Genomic DNA, 22,533 nt, shown 5'->3' with positions numbered 1-22,533 from the left:
TAGAAGACCTCAAAGGCCCCTTCCAGCTCTATTCTGATTGATTTATTTCCTTGACTGCCCACCACTAAAGGACTTTTGTCCCACTGGCATAGAGATAGGTGTTTACAAACAGGATCCTCTGCAGATCCAGATCTTCCCCAGAACCGTATCCGGAAGCTCCCCTTGCTTGCAGTCTGGAATGGCAAAGAATGCCCCAAAATCTCAAGTGGTTCTGATGGATGCAGTAAAAACAAGCAGGGAATCCTGACCCGGATAGATCTCTATCCAATGACCTACTTCTCTTTGTCTTCTCTTCTTCTTCTTCTTCTTTTCCCTCCCACTTCAGAAGCCGAGCTAAAAAAAATTCCATAAATTAAGGAAATTAACTGATGGAGCCTCTGGCATCTTTGTAAGCTATTTAAATCTTTAAATTTACAACATCTTCTGCATATATCAAGTAATTGAACTAACTGCAGGGATGTAACTTTAATGAGAAAATTTCCCTCTTCTCCTGCAGCTTCTGTTTGGGAAATAAATAAATAAACTCCCCTTGGGGGGAAAAAAGTTTCTGCTTTACTTCTTAAGAAAGTGGTTCGAGGCTTTGTCTGTTTCTGGGGCATTCCCAGGTTCGAACAACTGTAAGAAAAGCATAAGGGAGTCCAACTGTAAAGGTCTTTCTTTTTTTGTAGTGAATGTTAGAGGCCCTTCAGTTTTCCTTAACCCTGTGGGTGAATCGACCTTTTGCATCAATGGCGATCAAAGAATTACATAACTTTTCTGCTGTTTCTTCCTCTCTGTCCATAGTAGGCACAGCTGCAAACGTACCTTCAAGCTGCCCCAAATGTGTGGCCAAATTCTGTGGTTTAAAAGGATTGTAAGGTGCGATTTAATAATGCTTGTGTTCCTTTGAGAACAAACTTCTTTATCAGGACTTTATCTTAATGTTGATGATTTTCTACATGGCTTTTAAGCCAAGGATATGCAGGTAACCCTTCAGAAGTGGTGGGTGCTCCATCACTGGGGGTTTTTAAGAGGAGACTGGACAGCCACTTGTTTCAAACTGTATAGGCTTTCCTGCTTCAGCAGGAGTTGGACTAGAAGACCTCCAAGGTCCCTTCCAACTCTATTCTGATTGATTTAAAGTACCTATGTTAAAAACAAGAATGTATGGATCAGATATATAACTAGCAACAATCCATAAGGATACCAGGTCAGTTATTGAAGTGACAGAAGAAAGTTCTGCTCAGCTAAGCATGTTTCATACTTCTGCAACCACATCCTAACTACAAGAACCAGGAGAAACTACATCCTAACGACAAGAACCAGGAAAAACTACATCCTAACTACAAGAACCAGGAGCAATGTGTTTCATTCTCCTCAATTCCCTAACCAAGGCACGTTACAATAGTGGCAATAAAGGTAATTTTTCAAGAGGCAACTGGACTTTCTGGGTTTTTCTTTGAAGACCTTTCGCTTCTCATCCAGGAAGCTTCTTCAAAGCTGAAGAAGCTTCTTGGATGAGAAGCAAAACGTCTTCAAAAAACAACAACAACCCAGAAAGTCCAGTTGCCTCTTGAAAAAGCACCTTTTGGGATGACCTGGAGGACTGAGACTCTCCAGACACAGTGGCAATACGGCCTTCATTATGGTGAAATGTTTATTTTCAGGGGGCATCTTAACATGCTGAAGCGGAGAGTTAGGATACAACTATCCTAAAGTAGTTTAGGATATGACCTAAACCAGGTTTAGGATACCACCTGCAAGGGGAAACCCGGTGTGGGCCTAACATGACAGCCCCTCCACCCACCACCCACCCCGCGCGCGATTCAGAGTTTCAGGTGGCAAAAGGCGGCCGGCCTCCTTCTGTCCCGCTCGGGGCCGGGAGAAGGAAGGCCAGCAAGGGGGCCTCCTCAGGCAGGCCGCCTGGCACGGAGAAGGAGCAGCAGCTGGCAGGGCAGCAGACGGGAGGGAGATACGGCCCGACAGGGCGCCTCAGCCGTCGCTCGGGGCGAGGCAGGCCCGACGGCCCCAGGGACTTCACAAGCTGGCGCCCCAGCCTGGGAGAGCCGGCTGGAAGACCCCCCGAGGCGGCGCTCGCCAGCCAGGCCGCGGCAGAGCCGGGGGCGCGGGGAGAGGCCGGGCAAGCCGAGGCGGGTCGGGCCGGGCCCCCGGCAGCTGCCTTCGCCGAGCCTGCCTTGGAAACGGCGCCTCTGGCCCGCGGCGGCCGGCGCTTCCCTCCAATCGCCGGGGCCCAGGCGCGCACGTCAGCGGAGCCGCACCAGGGCCCGCGGCGGCCTCGGCGTTTCTCGCGCCGGTCGGGGGCGGGAGGAGAGGCAGGCGAGGCGCGCGTGGAAGCGCCAAACTTGATCCGCCTTTTATCAACAAGTGCCCCTCGCGCGCCGCCCTCCGCCCGTCGCCGGCAGAGAAGAGTCGGCCGTGCCCGCCCGCCTTCCTTTTCCTTCTTTGCCCGGGAGCCGGACGCCGATGCCGGCTGCAGCTGCGCGACGACCCGGCGGCGCGGCGATGGCTCGAATCAGCCCGGCCGCTTTCCCGCCCGCCCGTCGCCGGAGGGACGTGGCCGCCGTGGCCTGACGCCGTCGAGCAGCGGGAACGCTCGGACCGTTAGCGGGCACGGAAAGTAAGTGCCGCGGGAAGGGAGCGCGACGCTCCTCCAGGGGCCGCCCCGGATAGCCGGAGGGGGATGCTGCGGTTTCCCGGGCGGGAGGGGAGGGGTGGCAGCGCTCGCAGTGGGCACAGCCCGGAGCGAGACTCGGCCTCCGCTGCTGCCCGCCCGCCTGGCGCTCTCCCTCCCCGCGGCGCTTGGCGAGCGGAGAGGCGGCCGCCTCGCCTGCCGCTCCGCTCCCCCTCCCTCCGCAGACCCAGAGACAAAACAAACAGAAAGGAGGCGCGGAGCGGGGGGAGCCGCCTGGCAGAGCGCTCGCAGCCAGCGGGCGGCGGCGGGGGACAAAAGGCAGGCCAGCGCCCGGCTCCTGCCTCTCCGGGCCGCCGACCGAGCGGAGCAGCGCCGCCGCGGACAGCCCGCAGCCAGGGCGGGGAGGCGGGGCGCGCATCTCGCCCGTTCTGCGGCGCATAAGGTAAGGCGAGCCAGCCCAGCCGGCCGAGGCTCTTCCTGCCGGTCTGCGCGCGCGCCGATCCTGGCCGGCGCCACGGGGGGGACGTGAGCCTTGCGCGCCCGGCGGGATCGGGGCCCCCGGGGAAGCCCCGCTTCCCGGCCTGCCCGGGTGGGTGAGAGGACGAACGGACGGGGGGCGCCGGCGCCGCTCCCCCCGGGGGCTCCAGGTGCGGCGCCTCCGCCTCGGCCGCGCCACGGCTCCGCTTGGGAGGCGCGCGCGCGCCGCCGCCGCTTCCCCGGAGCCGGTCTCTCGGAAGGGGCAAAAGCCGCCGCCGCCGCCGCCGCGTGAAGAGCACGATGCCCGGCTCGGCCTCCGCTCCGCCGCCGCCGCCTGGGGGGACGTGGCTCACGCCGGCCCCCTAGTCCCCGGTCAGCGGCGCCCGGCTCTGCCGCCTTGCACGGTACGGGCTGGGGGCGGGCCGGGCGGAAGGCTGGCGAGGCCTGCGCAGGGCCGGGAGGGATGACAATGGGAGCGAGAGGCCGCGAGCCGCCGGGCAGGAGCCTGGCGCCGAGCGGGGTCTGCTCGGCGGGCCATCGGGCGGCTGCTCTGCCTTCCCCTCTCCGTCTGTGCCGGCAGCTCGTCGAGCGCCATGTTGGGTTTTTCCTCCGGGGTGGAGGGAGGGGGGAGGCGGGTCGCCCGGCCTGGCCGCTCGGCGCTTCTCGGGAGCCCGGCGCGAACTTCGGGGCGCCGAGCCGTCTCCGGGCCGGACGAGCGGCGGCGGCGGCGGCGGGATTGCCCGCATGGCCGCGCTGGCCGGCGCTCGGTTGCAGTCCTGACGGGGCCGAGCCGGGAAGGATGGCGGGAAGTTCGGCGCGCCGAGAAAGTTTTCTGAGGAGGGGAAGAGCTCCGTGGGAGAGCCGCGCCGGCCGAGGACAAAAACCCACCGGGCGGGGGGCCGCCGCCCGGGACTCCTTCTCGGCCCTCTGACGCCGCCCGGGGTCACCCCCCGCGGGCCATGGGTGAGGCACCTCCCGGCGGCGAGAGATGGAGGAGATCCCGGCCGCCGCGGAGGGCCAGGCTAGGCCGGAGGAGGGCCGGGAGAAGGAGCGGCCGCCGGGCCCGGCTGGGGGGCGTGAGGGGCGGGCGCTGCGCTGCAGGGTGGCTGGAAACGCGGGTCTTCCGCGGGTTCGGCGCAGATTTCATTTCGCGCCTTCGACGAGCACGGAGGAATGAATGGATCGGAGCGCCGGTTTCAGTGGTTGTCCTTAATCCAGGCAATAACCGTGATGAACTTGGGAGGAAGCAGAAGCGTTTCTATCTCCTTAATTAGCCCGGCTTCCCATCTGTAGCCTGCAAGACCGGGACGCCTCGGTGCAAACTTCGTCCTTCCTTTGGCGCGGTTTTTGTGTTGCAAGCCGCCGTTGTTTGGTCCCCTTCCCCGAGTGCGGCTGCTTCCTTTTTCATCCTGCCCCCTTGGCGGCCCTTTCTCCGGCTTGCCTTTCCCTCTGAATGGGGTTGGGGGTTCACTTTTGCCTTCCACCAGCTCCCACCCACCTTCCAAGGGCTCCTGTTTGCAACCCCACCCCCACCCCCAGCTGTGAGCAGATGGGAGAAAAATTCATCGAACCCAACGTCCTTTTTTTTGCACTTTTGAAGCCTTTTTCTAAAAGTGGGAATTGGGTCTGAAATTTTTCTATCTGTTGAAGAATAGTAGGCTTGAAGGGAGGTTGGGGGTGGGGAAGCAGGCAGAGAGAGTCAGGCAGACAATACCCTGGAAATTTCTGCAGCCTTTCCTCCCCACTTTTTCCCCCCAGGGTGATTGCCATGGGCACAGAGGAGAATGGAGCTTGCACAACTGCCTTCTGTTACCTTTTATGGATAAAAATGAAAGTGTCCCAGAGAAGCAGCTATGTGGAGAAACAATTCTGGTAAACTCATCTCAAGCTGTAGCAGCCTAGCTAGTATAATCACCCCTAGAGAGCTGAACAACTGTGAGCTCAATGGGACACAAAATCATTTTGTGTGTAAATGAGCATGGGATGGCGCTTATTTCACTTTTCATGGGCAAATAGATTCTAGAAGCAGCGCTTTGGCAGTTAGCAGAGGAAAGCAGGGAGGGAGTGAAAGTTCCCAATGAGCCATGCCAGATGCACACATCAGCTCCACTGGTTTGGGGCACAAGCCGCTTGGGAATCTTCCCACCTTCGTGGAAAGGGGCCATCCAGAGTTGCGTATTATTTTTGGCCTGGTTGTTCTGGGGAGAAGCAATATACTCTGCCTTCAGCAGGTTGACACAATTCGTTCTCCGGGGGCAGATTGTCCACACAGATTTTGAAACTTAGCGTGTGTACCCATCACAATTCTTACTGTTTTTCCAACTGGATTTCTTGAATTGTTACTTTAAGAATTATTTGAATGCATAGTAATAGGTGATGCTTGAGTAATATGCCATTTAAGGACATGATATAACGAATTGCATGTCTACAATTCAAAGCGTAATGTCCATCTTCTGTGGCAACAATGATGAGTATTTTTGCAGGATCAAAATTTGGGTCTTAGTTTTAGAATCTCATTTGCTAAGTCTTATAGACTTCCTTTTCTTGCCTTTTCTTTGCTCCTGCTGTGAGAGACAGAAAGAATTTACAAGATGGATTTCAGGAAATCTTACTGGGGAATAATATATTTTTCTGGCTATTTATTGAAAGAGTGCAAAATTGCTCCAAAGTAAGCTATGCTGGACAGTAAAGTAAACCTTCTGTAAGGTTCCTGAACCTATTTAGCATATAACGAATGTGATAATCTGAGGATTTGTTTCCAAGGAAGCCTCTTTGGCATAGCTAAGATCTGTCTTCCATATAGATGTTAGATAGGGTTCTCCTGCACTGTTAACATCAAAGAGAATTATTGCAGCAAGTTGAACACTTGTTGTTGAGCTGGGCAAGTGTGTGTGTGTGTGTGTGTGTACAAACATACATACATACATACATACATACATACGTATGTTTTCTTAAGTTTTCGTGGGTATTTATATGTATGGTATTCAGCTTTGTATACAGAAGCCTGATGATGGCAGATGAGATTCTACCGAAACATTGCTACAACTTTAAAAGCACAACTATAATGACACGGGAAAATACCCGAACAAAGCTGAATACCATATATAATATAATGCAAGCTCACATTACTCCAAGAAGCACAAAGCCCAAGACACAACCCTGAAGGAAAGGGAAAGGTTTCATTAAAGAAATGGTGAGTTTCAACTGACTGGACTTCTTCAGCAAGAAATATCTTTCTTTGAGCTTTGGACTTGAGGACATGAGGTTGGGTCTGTGGAGTTTTGGACTTAACCCTCAGAAAAGAGCATGAACACAAGGATGTGACTGTTAGGAAAAGACAAGGTGTCAGTCCTTGATAGTTGGTACATTTGCAAATAGAATACAATGCCAGCAGACAGTGAGATTTGGGTAGGTGTAACATACAGCGCATGCATTTATTAAAAAAAAAAAAAAACCAAGTGATTTGAGTTGCCACATGAAATATTCCATGAAGAAAAAGAATATCCACTCCCTTAGAAATCTCAGTCCTTCTGGAAGTCAGTACTTTGGTTGAGAACAGTACTGTGTTATCAAGAGTTTCCTGTCAACTAGAGGAGGCTTTTGATCAGTTTGGGTTCTGCACAGGTTGAGAGAGAGAGCAAATGATGGAGATCTTGAGCAGGCCTGAGGTGATGCCAAAGACAGACTCCACAGAAAGGACTCTTTGCCCACCATGTTGCTAATACATTTGTCCCCAAAGTTTAAAAAATGGTATTTTCCATCTTAGGGAAAGCGCTTCCAGTTGTTGCCTGTTGTATGGTGGGAATGGTCTTGCCCAACCCCTGGAGTGCTATTTTGAAGAAAATATGAAGATTCTGAGAAAAGAGATCAGTTTAATCTCTTTAAAAAAACCAAAACGTTCTGTGAAATACCACAGAGGAAATACTTGCCAACTCTTGGCTTAATAGACTCCTGCAATATGACAACATTAAATTATACTCAAAACATTGCATATAATTAAGCATCTCATAATTGTTTAATCTTTGGCATATTTTGCTTTAACACATGAAGGAGAGGTTAGAATTGCTGGGTCTCCTGTTTTTTTTGCAAGATTTTCTGCTGGCTACCTGTATACCCTACATTGATGTCAATGAAAATAACAGGTAGACTTCCCTATGTCAAATATTAAAAAGTGAACATTGACAAAGTCCTTATATTTCTGCATAGATCAGAATTCTATAGCATTTGAGTAAAATGGTAATTACACGTATTTCATTTAAAGATGTACTGCATCTATAAATTTCAAATGGGGGTGTGTGGAAACGACAGCTTTAGGTATTAAATATAAGAGGATTGGTGTATGTGTGTGTTTCAAAGTGAGGCCACTGGATAATTGGAAATTATATACAGAAAAGACATTGTGTAGGGCAATGATAATTGATTAAACCTTTAGTTTTGCCTGTCCTTCCATTCTCTCTTCTGGGTACGTTGTCCTGAAGATAACAAATAGCTATCTGTTTTCTTGTGTGGTTGGTTATTTAAAAAGCAACAAAAATAGTTTCAAGTTTGATGTGACTTTTGCTACATGTCTAAATGAAACGCCTTAGGTACTGAGGAAGTCACTAATTTAGAGGTGTCTTGTTACTGAGACAAACTTGCAAAAACCCCTGAATCCCAATTCACAAATTGGTTATTCGTTTGTCAGGGGATATTTCACATCTAACACATAAGCCTGCGACCTTTAATTAGAATTTTGCAGTTTGTTTTATGCCCCTTGAGGCTGACACCTTGAAAAAGATTTTTTTTCCCCTTGATTTCTTATTGCTAATAAGCATCTTTTTCTTTGCCGCTGGTCCTTCGAAGACTATGATGCAAATACACTTAATTATAGAGGTGGCAATAATTTGTTAGCTGAATATGTGATCAGGCAGATGCAAAAGAGATCTTATTAGATCTGTGATCACACTGGAATCAAGGTAGCGCACAACTGCATTTAAGAGGAAATTGTTCTTTTCTGTCTGAGGTTTCTAGGAGGAAGGCAGAGCGATGTCCCGGCTGTCTCTGACACGGTCCCCAGTTTCTCCCATTGCCGCTCAAGGAATTCCTCTCCCTGCCCAGCTCACCAAATCTAACGCCCCGGTGCATATTGATGTAGGAGGTCACATGTATACCAGCAGCCTAGCAACTTTGACCAAATACCCAGATTCCAGGTAAGGTCACCCTTGCTGAAGGGCCAATGCCTTTGCATTTTTTGTGTGTGGTGGTTATTACTGTTGCATAACAGAATTCGAAGTAATTGTGTTATTTCCAGACAGTTGTGATTTTGGAGGATGATGCTCTTGGGTCAGGGGAAGGAAATGTGCTATTTAAAAAGGTAATTTTAATTCGGGGGGGTATATGGTTTTTTTGTCAGCCAACTATCCAACGAGTTGTCTTTTTTTTTAAATCAAAAATCCTGCTGTTCTTCCTTTCAATAATTTTTTAAAAGGTCTTGTTATGTCAATGGGATGTTCTGCCAAAGGAAGGTTGCTTTAATCTGCAGTAGCCTTTCAGAGAATGGTAAAAATTGTGAGTCTTCCTATAACAAACATTCTCTCGGTGCATATATGTGTATGTGTTTGTGTGTGTGTGATATACAGGAATGACAAAAGCCATGAATTTGCTGGTGTTGCACACCCTTGCCTCTTCTGAATGATTTGGAAGTAAATTCCAGTTTCAGTCACCTTGCAAACACATGTCGTTTTCAGTTGAAAGCATTTTCAGTGGTAGAATCAAAGGCTTAAGTTGAGCAATACTTTCTAAATGTTGAACCGCAATTTGCTGCTGCCTAGAGTGACTTTTATAGCATTGTAACTGGTAGAAATTAAAGCCACATCCATTTCATTAAGAGGGGATGCCTTGGGGCTTTCTCTGCTGTTTCAGTATTGAATTCCATTGGAAGATGGTCTTCTTGGGAGAAGGTTGGGTGCCGTTTTAAGGATCTCCCCAACACCATTGCCATCTAGTTGGAATAGATATAATCTCTAGGAGTTCAGAATAAGTTAACATCAATAGAAGTTAGGATTCCCATGCACTCCAGGTTGCCTCTGCTGGAGAATCTCTCAGTACTTTGGGACCAGAAGATTGGATTGCAGCCCTATAGTGAATGTGGAGGGCACAAAGTTTGGGAAATCTATTGAGTGCTCATTTCAGGAAGAATGTCTGCCCTATGGAGCCAAGCTTTAGAGCTTACTTACTTTAAAAGTCCCCAAAAGAGAAGATTGTTTAAGAGTTCTTCCTAGGTTGCTTGTGTGAGAACAAAGACAGGAAGCATCAAGAATTCATTCTCTAAAGAAGAGAGAGAAATAGGGACTTCTTCGCAAGGCATAATAGTCTTGGCTCTTGGGAGTGTCAGGAGTTGGATTTTGTATCCGCCTTCAAGAACTACCTTAGGGAAGAGACATTGAGGCTAGTTCAGGTGAGCACTCTTTGGAGTTTAGGGTCAGTTATATGTGCCAGTTGCCTTGCTGGCCTAAAGAAAGGGCCTGACTACTCAGAAAAACATGGCACATTGATCCACTGGCCTTTCAGATCGTGGACATATTACTTGCTTGGTCATTAGCTCATCATTAAAAAGACCTTCCCTAGAAAAACCTCAGGATTCCAATTCTTCCTGAGCCCATATCGACCCATAATTGTTTATAAAGAGGAGAGAGCCCAGGCTGTCGGAAAAGAATTCTTACCTTTACCGATAGGCAATAATGTAAATCCGTGTAGCTTTTCAGCTTTGATCGATCTTCCCTTCTCTCTTACGTTAAAGACATTGTAGAAGAGACAAGCCCATTGGGGAAAAAGAAAAGTCAGAAGGAATCTGGCAACCGCTTTAAATGTATACGTTTTATTAAAAGGGATGTGTTGTTACGAAAATCACACTCCTGTTTCTTTTTTTAATACTATATTAAGACACACGGGGGCTGTTTGGAGTAAAGCCGTTAGAAATTTGGGTCCAACCCCTTCCAATGGGTCAGAAGAACGATAAGGCCTGAATTAAGCCCCTGACAATAATTGTGTAGGTGCTTTGACCAAATAAAGTTGTAATACAAATGGGATAATTCAGTGTACCTCTGGTGAAGGAAAAAGCCATGTAGCTGCTCTGTTTTCTGTGCATTTAAGGATGAGATTTTTATCTTCTCTATAATTTAGCCTTTTAACTTTGGAGTTCCAAGGGCTGTAATTATGTGTAAATTCCATAAATGTAGTGATTCAATATGAGTGGGATAATGTTTGCAAGCAAGCAATGCTAACCTCCTTGATGACAGTATAATTTTATGCAGTTTTATGTGGTGCAATGATAATTGGAAGAAAACATTGCTTGATGTTATTAATGTTAAAGATACCTATCAATTATTAAAAATCACTGATATTAACCGTACTTTTTTGCAAGTATCTTCCAATGGATTCCCAGAAATATATTTTTAAGCTGCTTAAATGTGTTCACGTCTCTTAAATAACCAACTAATACATGAGCCATATAATGAAATAAGAGCTGACTTAAAATCATGCAGCTTATTGGTAGTCATGTGTTTATCCCACAACTGCGGATATGGAGAATCTCTCAGTACTTTGGAACTGCAGCTCTTAGAAGCCAAGCCTGTATGGTCAAAGATTGACCTGCAGCCCCAGTGAATGTGGAAGGCAGACGTTGGGGGAATCCCAGACCCTTAGCGTTATTTGGACTTAGGTGGGACTGGGGCCTAAGGAAGTAAACTCTAGAACTCTGGTGCTGTTTCCCTCTTGATTTCAAACTTGCACATTTCCAGCTGCTCTGGGCTCTGAGATTAAAAAAAAAAAACACACAAGCTGCCAGAATCCTGCTGATCTTAGAAAGATTTATTTACACATCAAATTAGTGGGATTACTGTACGCCACTAATACCAGTTGACTTAACAAACGTATGGGTCATTTTTATCTCCAAGAAATCAGAGCAAGTAGATTTTATTAAAAACCGTAAAGAAGTGAAACTCAGGTGTTCCCTTTTTTGGACCCTGCCTCCCTTTCACATCCTCTACATGCTTAATTTCAGGCTGCAAGTTCATCAGGGCAGTGTCGCCCATCAGCCTAACCCTAACCCATCAGCCTTGTTCTGGCTCACCCAATCCCTCCTACCCTAGGGGAATTCGGACAATCACCTTCAGGGGCTGTGCAGAAGAATTTGTTGAACACCAGTTGGATACAATCACTCGGAATTTACTCTCAGTTACAACTTTGCATGGTGCTAGTCCTTATGAGATGCCTAGGAAGACAACTTGCCCAGCAATTTGGAAACACGTTTGCCCCAGTTGGACCTAGGAAAGTGGACAGTGTCCTCTGTGCTGTCACCTGTCATTCCTGGTTGATGAAAGCCTCCAAGGCAGTGACTACCAGGTAGGTTCATGCAGTGATAAATTCCTCAGTAGGTAAGGGGACATTCCCAGGGCCTTTTAAAGACCCCTGGTTTTCCCCTCCTTAAAAAAAAAACCATCACTGCCTGGACAACTTTCATCCCGTCTCCTGTCTTCCTTTTTTGAGGAAGGTGGTGGAAAAGGTGGTTGCTTGGCAGCTGTAGGGAACCTGGATGAAACAGATTTCCTGGACCCCTTTCAGTCAGGATTCAGGCCTGGCCAGGGGATATGGAGTTTGAAACATCTTATCCTCTAAGGCAGGGGTGTCCAACCTTGGCAACTTTAAGACTTGTGGACTTCAACTCCCAGAATTCCTCAGCCAGCAAAGCTGGCTGAGGAATTCTGGGAGTTGAAGGTCCACAAGTCTTAAAGTTGCCAAGGTTGGATACCCCTGCTCTAAGGCAAGATCCTTCCCCAAGAACCTAAAGCTGGCCTGGGGGCCATGCTGGAGGCGGCTGCTAGATTGACAGCAGACTCCCCCTTCCTCCAACACTCTGTGCTCTCCACCTGTCCATCTTTTGGGTCAGATTGATTAGTCTCTGTGTGTTCTTTCTCTTTGTCTTTTTGTGGTTCTATTATTTTATTTCTGATTACACTACTTTTCTTTTTAATTATTGTAAGCCGCCTAGAGTAGCCCCATGACAAAATAGGCGGCAAATAAAGTTATATAAATAAATAAAATTAATATTAATAATCTGCCTGGAGAGTTCTCTTACTCGGTTTGGGGATTCTCTGAAGCCGCCATAGAACGTGGACACTGCAGGTGGTTAGAGATGACTTTTTGGGATGCCACACAGCTCGAAGACACAACAGGAACTGAGTCCGTACACTAAAATATCCACCCTTTTTTGCCTGCAGCACCTATAGATTTCAGAGGAATTCCAGCTTTCCCTGGAAGAGGATAGGAAACAGGGTGTTCTAAGCATCTCATCTGATTTCTGTCTTGTAAAATGGGATCCTCTGGGAATCCTTTCACCAAAGAGCAGAAGCTTCACAGCCAACATATGGTTCCTTCATCGCCAATTGTGTGCGCTCCTTGTTGACAACCTGTCATCTCAGCGGGCAAGCTTTCTCTCTTAATTTATTTTAAGCATTCTTTTAAAAAAATTCTAACACTTGTAATTGTCAGGTATTTCTATTCCATGGTTGATGCTACGTTTTTGAAAGAAATATTGGTTTCAGAAAAGTCTCCTTGGACTTCACATTCATGATTCTGTTCTTTTCAACATGGAAACGGTTGCTTTATTATATCATGATCCTTGGGTGGACATTTACTATGTATCAGGTAAATACATTTGTGCACATAATAATTATATTGAGCAGGAGATGCAGAAATTATTGCAGCTGTCTTCTAGGTCTTCATAGAGTCCACATAGTTTTAGGCCAAACTATAACCTTATAAAGTAACCATTTCTCCACTCTTGTGGGTGGTACTGATTCCCATATCGAAAGGGCCACCTCTTTTGTAAAACAGGGTCACTTTTCTTCCCTTCTCAATCTACTCCAAGTAAGTGTTTGATACCTATATAACATGGAGCCTTGGTGTTCATAGAATTGTTTAAGGAGATTCCACAATTTGCCATAAGAACTTAAGCCCAGAAAGTCTTCATACACCCCACTTTTGTCAATTTTGTTATGTTGTAGCCAGATTCTACAGTTGTTGAAATTCATTTTTTTTCTCATTAATCTACACTCAGTACCCCATAATGACAAATTGAACGCATAATTTTAGAAATGTAAATTTAGTAAAAAGAAGAAAAACTGGAATATCAGATTGCCATAAGTATTCAGATCCTTTGCAACCAGTGGTGGGATTCACATGATTTAACAACCGGTTCTCCTCCCTAATGATTTCTTCCAACAACCAGTTCACCAAACTGCTCAGAAAGTTAACAACCGGTTCTCCCAAAGTGGTGCGAACTGGCTGAATCCCACCACTGTTTGCAACAATATGTGAAATTTAGTTCAAGTGCCTGCTATTTCTCTTAATAGTTGCTGACATGTTTCTACACCTTGATTAGAGTCTACCTGTGGTAAATTGATTGGACGTGATTTGGAAAGACAGACACCTCTCTATAGAAGGTGTCACGGTTGACAATGCATACTGAGCAGAGGAAAAGCCCTGAAGTCAAAGGAACTGCCTAGAGAGCTCAGAGACAGGATCATTGCAAGGCACAGATCTGGGGAAGGCTACAGTAAATTCTCTGCTGCACCGAAGGTTCCTAAGAGCTCAGTGGCCTCCATAATTCTCAAACGGAAGACATTTGACACAACCAGGACTGTTCCAAGAGCTGGTCCAACTGAGCAATTGGAAAAGGGCCTTAGTAAGAGAGGTGACCAAGACTTAACTTCAGAGATAACTGTGTGAAGATGGAATAGTGTTCCAGAAGGACAACCATCATTGCAGCTCTCTACTGATCTGGGCTTTACGGTTGGGCGGCTAAGCTGAAGTCTCTCCTTGGTGCCAAACACATGAAAACCCACTTGGAGTTTGCAAAAAAGCACCTGAAGGACTCTCAGACTGAGAAACAAGTTTCTCTGGTCTGATGAAACCAAGAATGAACTGTTTGGCCTCAATTCTAAACATTACATCTGAAGGAAACCAGCACCGCTCATCACCTGCCCAATATCACCCCAACAGTGAAGCGTGGTGGCGGCATCATGCTGTGCCGGTGTTTTTCAGCAGCAGGGACTAGGAGACTGGTCAGGGTTGAAGGAAAGCCGAATGGATCAGAGTACGGGGATATCCTCAACGAAAACCTGTTCCACAGAGTTCAGGACCTCAGACTGGCCTGGACAACAATCCTGAGCGCATAGCCCAGACAACACAGGAGTGGCAATTCTGTGAATGTCCTGGCGTGGCCCAGCCAGAGCCCTGACTTCAACCTGATTGAACATCTCTGGAGGGGCCTGACCGTTGCCATCCGACCTGATTGAGCTGGAGAGGGTCTGCAAGAAAGAATGGCAGCAAATCCCCCAATCCAGGTGTGCAAAGCTTGTTGCATCCTACCCCCCAGAAAAGACTGGAGATTGTAATTGCTGCCAAACGTGCTTTGCCCAGAAGTACCAAGAGAAGGGTGTGAATACTTAACGCCAATGTGACATTTCAGTTTTTTCTTTTTAATCAATTTACAGACATTTCTCAAATTCTGTTTTTGCTTTGTCCTTATGGGGTACTGAGCGTAGATTAATGAGAGAAAAAAATGAATTTCAACAACTGCAGAATCAGACTGCAGCATAACAAAACTGACAAAAGTGAAGGGGGGGTACATGAAGACCTTCTGAATGCACTGTAGCTTAATGCTTTGTGTTTTTGGGGTGAAACCTTTCTTTTTCAATAAAAGCTCTACCAAAGGTAATAACCAAAATCTATTTTGCCTTAGCACTCAATCTGAATCCAGACGGAAAGAGGTATAGATATTCCGTTTCATCCATTTCATGCGCGCTAATCAAACAGGTGGTGAGGATGAAGGGGAACTCAAGAATAAAATAGGTTGTGTAGAAAGCAGACACAGGGTCAGTCAAAAGGAAAAGCCTCTACAACAGATGCACAAAGTATGAAGGGTGGGACTAGAAACACAAGTACATGAGGGCAGATAGGATATTGTTGCCATTACAGAAACTTGGTGGGATGAAACTCATGAATGGAATATACAGAAAGAGGGATTTAAATTGTTTAGAAGAAATAGACCTAATAAAAGAGGAGGGGGAGTTGCACTATATATAAGAAATAACTACATCTCTACAGAAACACAGCGGAACAATGATGAAAACCATCTTGAATGCATTTGGGTCAATATAAAAGAAAAAAAAAAGAATGGCATTATCTTATAGGTCAGCCAACCAAACAGGGGAAATAGGAGCATTTTGCTAAGTCAGATTAATTAAGATATATAGGAAGCACACCATAATAATAATAGGGGACTTTAATTATCCTGACATCAACTGGGAGACAAACTTTGCAACAAATGGAAGATCAAACAGGTTCCTGGCAAACCGAGCTGACAATTTTGTCTCCCAAGAAGTAGAAAAGGGAACTAGAGGGTCAGCCATACTGGACTTAATTCTCACTAACAGTGAAATGATAGAATACAATAGCCCTTGGACTTAGATGCCGCTTCATAGTGCTTTGCAGCCCTCTCGAAGCAGTTTGCAGAGTCAGCATATTTCCCCCAACAATCTGGGTTCTCCTTTGCCCCGTCTCAGAAGGATGGAAGGCTGAGTCAACCTTGAGTCGGTCAGGATTGAACTGCTGCCAGTGAACATTGAGGTAGCCTGCAATACAATACTGTGCCACCATGGCTCACCGAAGGCGTTGAAGTTACAGGAACTTGGGATGTGGGTGACCATGCAGTATTCGAATTCGACGTTATGCAAGCACAAGCACTAGAACAAAGTCAGACTAGAGTCTTAGACTTTAAGAGAGTTGCTTTCAATAAACTTAAAGCTTGGGAAGGATTCCATACATGAGAATCCTCAAGGGGAAACTTGGGGAAATTTGAAAAGTGAGATGATAAAAGCCCAGTTAGCACAATTCCAATGAAGAAGAAAAATAAGAGATCTCAAAAGAAACCAGCATGGCTACACAAAGAATTATCTCATAAACTGAAGGACGAAAAGGACAAGTATAAAAAATGGAAACGGGCACGTAACTAAGGCAGAATGTTAGCAAATAGCCGAGGCTGCAAAGACGAGGTCAGGAAATTTAAGACTCAAAATGAAATAAGCCTTGTGACAAAAGTCAAAAATAACAAAAACTTCTTTCAATGTGTAAAAAACAAGAAAAGGGTCGAGAAAATGATTGGTCCGTTAGTGGGAGAAAATGGCAAGAACGTGACGAGCAACAGGGAGAAAAGCGGAGCTGCTTAACTCATTTTTTTTGCATGTCTTTACACAAAAGGAAAAAACAGTGCAGCCTATCAAAACAAAGACAGATTAGGAATACAAGTTAAAATAGGCAAGAAAATGGTGGGAGCGCCTGTCCAGGACCAGATGGATTACACCCCAAGATTCTGAAGGAACTGACAGACATCATATCAGAGTCATTGAGTTGGAAGAGATCTTGGAGAACTTCTAATCCAGCCCCCTTTTCAGGCAGGATACCCTGTACAATTTGAGACAAATGATCGTCCAGTCTCTTCTTAAAAACTTCCAGTGTTGGAGCATTCACAACTTCTGGAGGCAGGTTGTTCCCCTGGTTAATTGTTCTCACTGTCAGGAAATTTCTCCTTTAAGTTGCTTTTCTCCTTGATTAATTTCCATCCATTGCTTTTTATCCTGCCTTCAGGTGCTTTGGAGAATAGCTTGACCCTTCTTTTTTGCGACAGACCCTTCCACCTTTGATTATTAAAGGGAATGTCCTCATAAAAGTGACCAGTTATAAACAATGAATTCTCAGGTGGAGCTGAGAATCCTTGTTTCCTGTCTGTTTTGCTTGAAAATCACATTTCTGAATACTAGCCTTGCATTCCTTAGTAGCTCTCAGTTCATTGGACAATGGTTTCCATCTGAGAATGACTTAATCAGTATTTATAATTCTAGAAGAATACCCTGATGATATTTATTATTTAAATTTGAAAGAGTTGGTGCTTTTCAATTCTCTTTCATCGTGTTGTTACTGGGAAATATGCATCGAGAACTTTCTAAATAAATTAATTTGCCACTTTGGTATACTTGACTTTTAATGTGTGTTGTCCCTTCCTCTGCAGAAGGAATCTTCTCATCTTTGCAGATAATTATATGTATTAAATCTGGATGATCATAATTCTCTATGCTCTTCAGTCACTAGATACAATTTTGATCTGCAAAAGTTCCTGGGACATTTTAGGAAGAACATTTACAGGCAGGAGAAATACAATCTTTCTACAAAATCCCAAAGCACTTAACTTTGTATGGCTGCATGTTGAAACCTACTTGGCACTAATATTTGTTAGAATTCATGACTACCTGTGTTTGAAGGAATATCAGAGGGGGGATTTTAAACGGTTGCAAGAACTGGGCAAGGCTAGGCTAGTGAAGAGAAGGACCAAGGGAGACATATCTTCCAACATTTGAGAGAGGAGGAAGGGGTCAAGCTATGTTCTAAAGCACCCAAAGGCCAGACAAAGAATAATGGATGAAAACTGAGTAAGGTCAACCTGGAAATAAGGAGAAATTTTCTGACAGAACAATCAACCATGGAACAGAAGTTGCCTTCCGAGGTTGTGGGAGCTTCATCCCTGGAAGCTTTCAAGAAAAGACTGGGCTGCCATCTGTCAGAAATGATGTACGATCTCTGCTTGGGCGGGGTAGGGGGTTGGACTAGATCAGCGGTCACCAACCGGTAGCCCACGAGAAAATTTTGGTGGGCTGCAGAGAAATCTCACCCCCAGAGCACCGCCCCCCCCCAAGCAATTAATCCAGGATGGCCCACATGGCCCGGGGGAACCCTCCCCGCCCACTCACTCCTTACCCGGTAAACTTGCCTACTAAATTTCTATTTTTCCTTTTTTCGACCATCATCTGTTCTGCTGTGCTGGGAGATTTAGATTAGCTAGGAAGCAGGAAATGGTTGGATTTCTTGCTTTCTAGCTAGTCTTCGGCTCTGCTTTTAAGTACAGCAAGCAAATTTTATGTGACAGACTGAGCTAGCCAATGGCAGATAGATAGATCTTTCAATGATTCTGTGAGCAACTCAATCTGCCTGCCTGCTTTGCCTGATTTTGGGTAAAAGTTGCTCTTTTTTATAAAAAAAGTTCAATATTTATATAAATATTTATGATATTTACATGCAAGCCATGCCCAGCGAGTCACATGACTACCAAGCCACACCCACAAATTAGGCCACACCCACAGAACCAGTTCGTGGTCCCTGGGATCTAAAATTATGAGTTTGGTGGTTCCTGAAGTCCAAAAGGTTGGCGACCTCTGGACTAGATGACTTACAAGGTTTCTTCCAACTCTGTTAATCTGTTAGTTCCCTTCGGCCCCACTGGCTTTAGGAAGCGTTGCCCTCGGAAGCAAAACAAGGCAGCCAAAATTAGGGATTAGGCCTCAGAGGTGAAACTGCTCCTGGCCCTTTTACCTTGAAACAGTTGGTGATGCATTGATGCCTGTGCCTTAAGACCACGGTTAAAAACAGAATGACCATTATTCCACATCTTACATTGTGATTTTAAAATAGAGAAGAAACTGACACATTGCTATTTTGGGGCAGATTTTGACCGTGTTGTTCTGAGAGCTCTGGTAGATCCTCATTTTTTTTCAGAATAGAATAGAATTCTTTATTGGCTAAGTGTGATTGGACACACAAGGAATTTGTCTTGGTGCAGATGCTTTCAGTATACATAAAAGAAAATATACAATACATTCATCAAGTGTCATCAGGTACAACACTTAATAATAGTCACAGGGTACAATAAGCAATCAAATCATACTAGGAAACAGTCAACAGTATGGATACAAGTGACTCATTATTGTTCACCTGCTTTTCTTCTGCTCCAGTTGAGGGTTTTGTGTTTGTGTATGTGGGATGTGTGTGTTGGGGGGGATGTAGCCTAGAAAGGTACAAGAAGAGAAGTGACCAGTCCCAAAGTTCAGTCAGATGGCTGCATTTGATTGGAGTCCAAAACCAGATAGATGCTCCCTTGGAAGCATATGTAAACCAGCTGTTGAGACGAAAATGTCAAGCAATTTATTCAGTGGAAGAAAACCCCATTAAATGCATAGTTTGGGGGACCCAAGAGGAAGCAAACGTGACTGAAAGTCCACCGTGATTACAAGGAAATCCAGGAAACTAAAGTCTTATATCCTGTAACATCCTATAAGAATTGCACACCAGGGCTATGTTCCTGGCTAAAAATTATCCACGTACTTCTCCATTTTCCTCACCCTTGGATTCATTCAGGGACTTTGTATCTAAATTATTTATTCACCAAAAAGTTACTACAATATCCTGTTAACTAAGAAAGCCTTCTTGTTTTACCAGTCAATAAATTAAAAAAACAAGACAGTTTCTGCCTGCAAACTTATTTTATTTTATTAAGTAAATATTAATTTTAAGTAATAAATTATTAAACATATTAAGTAAATCAAATATATTATTATAGTTATTTATATCCTGCCTTTAATATTTTTACAGATAACTCAAGGCAATGAATATAACCAACGTACTTTCCTCCTCCTATTTTCCATACAACATCCCTATGCAGTGCTGAGAGGGACTGGCCCAAAGTCACCCAGCCAGTTTTCCTGGCTATGAACGGGACTCGAGCTCACAGTCTCTCTCTTTCTAGCTAGGTGCCTTAACCACTAGGCGAGGGTCGCCAACCTTTTGGACCTCAGTGACCACCAAACTCATAATTTTAAATCCTGCGGACCACTAATATGAATTTTAACTGATGGTGGCTTGCTGACGTTTTCCCAGGGTCTCTGCCAAAAGCAGCAGAGACCCTGAGAAAATCCCCCAAAAAGTCTGCAGGAAAATTCCCCACCCTGTTTTCCTACTGATCGATCGTTCTTTATTTGGGATCGCAGGATACCGTCTCCAGCTCCATTCTCGGGGGGGAGAGAGAGAGACTTTTGGCTTCATGCAAGGAAAGCAGCAGAAGCAGCAGAAGTCTTTCTCTCCCCCCAATTCCACCAGAAATGAGTCTTTGTGAGATTTGTTGTGCTGGCACAGCATCTTGGAACAGGATGCCTTGCAGGGTACCCAAAACTCATTTATGGCGGAGTTTGGGGGAGAGAAAGAATTTTGCTGCTTTGCATGCAGCCAAAAGTAGAAGAAAGAAGCAGAAAGAAGAAGCCCAGTAGTCAGGCAAAGCACAGGGGGCTAGGGGGGCAAGTTCCCCCCCACTCTGCCCTTCCCCCCCTCCCCTCACTACCTTGTGTTGTTTGCAATGCAAGCGACGCAAGCCTTGTGTTCCCATGCAGCCTGGATTAATTGCTTTGGGGGTGACCTTTCTCTGTGGACCACCAAAATTTTCTCACAGACCACCAGTGGTCCCCGCCCCACTGGTTGGTGACCACTGCACTACACCAAACGGATCAACCTTATGATATAAAAGACATATCACAAAAGGAATAAAAGAGATTGGAAGTGGAAACAAAATTGATGTGCAGTTTTTCTGTGCTTAAAACAAGCCACTCCGTTTTTTTAAAAAAAACTTTGTCTAAAAGACATAAAAGTCTATTTTTAAGCCTATTGCTGGGGCAATCTTACTACTTTTATATAGCGTGTTGCATTCCTATGTTAAAGCATCTTTAAAAAACAGGAAAAGGCTCAGTTTTACAACCCATCTGTCTAGTCTATGGAGGCTAATGGCTGGTTGCCTTTGTAGGTCATCCTGTCTGCTGGAATCATGTAACTTTTTGGCTCACACAAAGCACAAGGCAATTAACTTTTTTATTTGACAGCTGTCCTGAGGCTCTTCAAACCAGCTTTGTTCAGGAAGTCGCCCCGGGAAAGGAATAGTAAGGCCCTGTAGCAACCAGTGGACTGCATTCACAGGACACCCTCAGCCTGATGCTCGTATTACTGTAACCCCTTCTGTGCATTGGTGTAGTAGATTAATTTACAAACCAGTCTAGTGAACCATAATCTTCTGATACTGGTTTAGCATCCTGTGCAGCCTTTGAGCCTTCATCCAGCCTTGAGGGAGGATGGGCTGGACACAAATCTGGAACCTGATATTGAAGGTGCTTCCCTTGATATATATCTGGTTCAACGCTGACAGTGAAATAGGAAGACAAAGGCCTTTGTGGAGCTGGGGTGCTCTCTGTTATAATCCCTACCATGCTGATTCTAAAGTGGGGACATTAAAAAATGTTGCGGGGGTGGGGGGAGAGTTCTGGTCCATAGCATGAAATTTTCCTATTTTCAATTCTTACTGAGTTCTTCACCATGAGAGAGAACTTTGGGAGGCTTTGGGTCAGTCCTTCCCTCTCTACCCCAAAGCTGTTGTGGGATAAAGGTGAAGGTGCTGTGCTGGGAGCAAGAAGACCCAGGTTCAAACCCTCCCCAAGAAGCTCCCTGGAGGGGCTACCTTACAGGGTGGCGGTTGGGAGAAATGGGAAGAGCCTGTACAAAGGATGGGATAGAAAGAAGAAAATAAATAAATGGAGCATGAGTGGACATGAGACTCAGGGACACCTAAAGCATGAATCGGTTTCCCGTGACAGTTATGATTTCAGTTTTGTTCCTAAACAAAACTTGCTGTATTGTATGGAAGCTTGATTTGGGGAGAGAGATTAGAATGCTACAGACACTAAATCGCTTGTGCAGGCGTGTTGTGTCTTGCTAACTTGCTCTTCAAAGGTTTTTAAACAAAAAAAAAAGCATAAGCATATCAAAATACAAAATGAAGAATATCAGAGTTGAAAGGGACCTTGGAGGTCTTCTAGTCCAATCTCTTGCTCAGGCAGGAGACCCTATACCCATGATGGCGAACCTATGGCATGCATGACACAGGGGGCACGCAGAGCCATTTGTGCGGGCACGTGAGCCCCAGCCAAAGTTACCTGCACTGCGCATGCACGTGCCTCCCAGCTGCTTTTTGGCCCGTTTGAGGCTGTTTTTCGCCCTCCCAGAGGCTTGAGGGAAGCCTTTGGAGCCTCGGAAGGCTGAAAAATGGGCCTTCTGGAAATACTGGAAGTGCCCGTCTTCAGCCTATGGGGGGCTTCCGGAGCCTGGGGGAGGCCTTTTTCACCCTCCCAGGAGCTCGAGGGTAGTCTCTGGAGCCTTAGGAGGGTGAAAATGGGCCCATTTTGGCATTTCCAGAAGGCCCATTTTTCGGCCTCCCAAGGCAGCAGAGGCTTTCCTCGAGCCTCTGGGAGAGCGAAAACGGCCTCAAACGGGCCCAAAATTAGCTGGGAAGCGCACACATGCACAGTGCAGATAGGGCAGAGTGGGGGTGTTGCATGCATGGGGGGGCACAGTGCCTTGTGGATGCCTGCCCGCACACACTTTCAGCACACCACAACACAAAGGTTCACCTTCACTGCCCTATACCATTCCAGACAAATGGCTGTCCAATCTTAAAAACCTCC

General features: G+C 46.0%; 1 protein-coding gene across 8 annotated transcripts in view; it reads left to right on the top strand.

Moving 5' to 3' along the window:
* Positions 1–2,406: 2,406 nt before the first annotated feature.
* Positions 2,407–22,533, top strand: part of KCTD15 (potassium channel tetramerization domain containing 15) — a 68,159-nt gene continuing 48,032 nt past the window's right edge. Inside the window, exons 1-2 of one of the 8 annotated variants that reach the window (XM_087940403.1) lie at positions 2,407–2,617; positions 8,112–8,298. In XM_087940403.1, coding sequence (XP_087796529.1) covers positions 8,135–8,298 — 164 coding nt within the window. In that variant the 5' untranslated portion in view covers positions 2,407–2,617; positions 8,112–8,134. Of the gene's footprint in view, positions 2,618–2,880; positions 3,075–3,394; positions 3,514–4,180; positions 4,982–8,111; positions 8,299–11,150; positions 11,492–22,533 lie in introns of those variants that run through there. The other 7 variants (XM_087940404.1, XM_087940407.1, XM_087940410.1 and 4 more) reach the window with 7 other exon arrangements.

The sequence above is a fragment of the Pseudonaja textilis genome, chromosome 11 (genome assembly GCF_049901715.1).
Source record: "Pseudonaja textilis isolate UNSWEBS1 chromosome 11, rPseTex1.2, whole genome shotgun sequence".
Lineage (NCBI taxonomy): Eukaryota > Metazoa > Chordata > Lepidosauria > Squamata > Elapidae > Pseudonaja > Pseudonaja textilis.
Note: the sequence above shows the minus strand (reverse complement) of the source record. Positions and strands in the feature narration are given on the sequence as shown.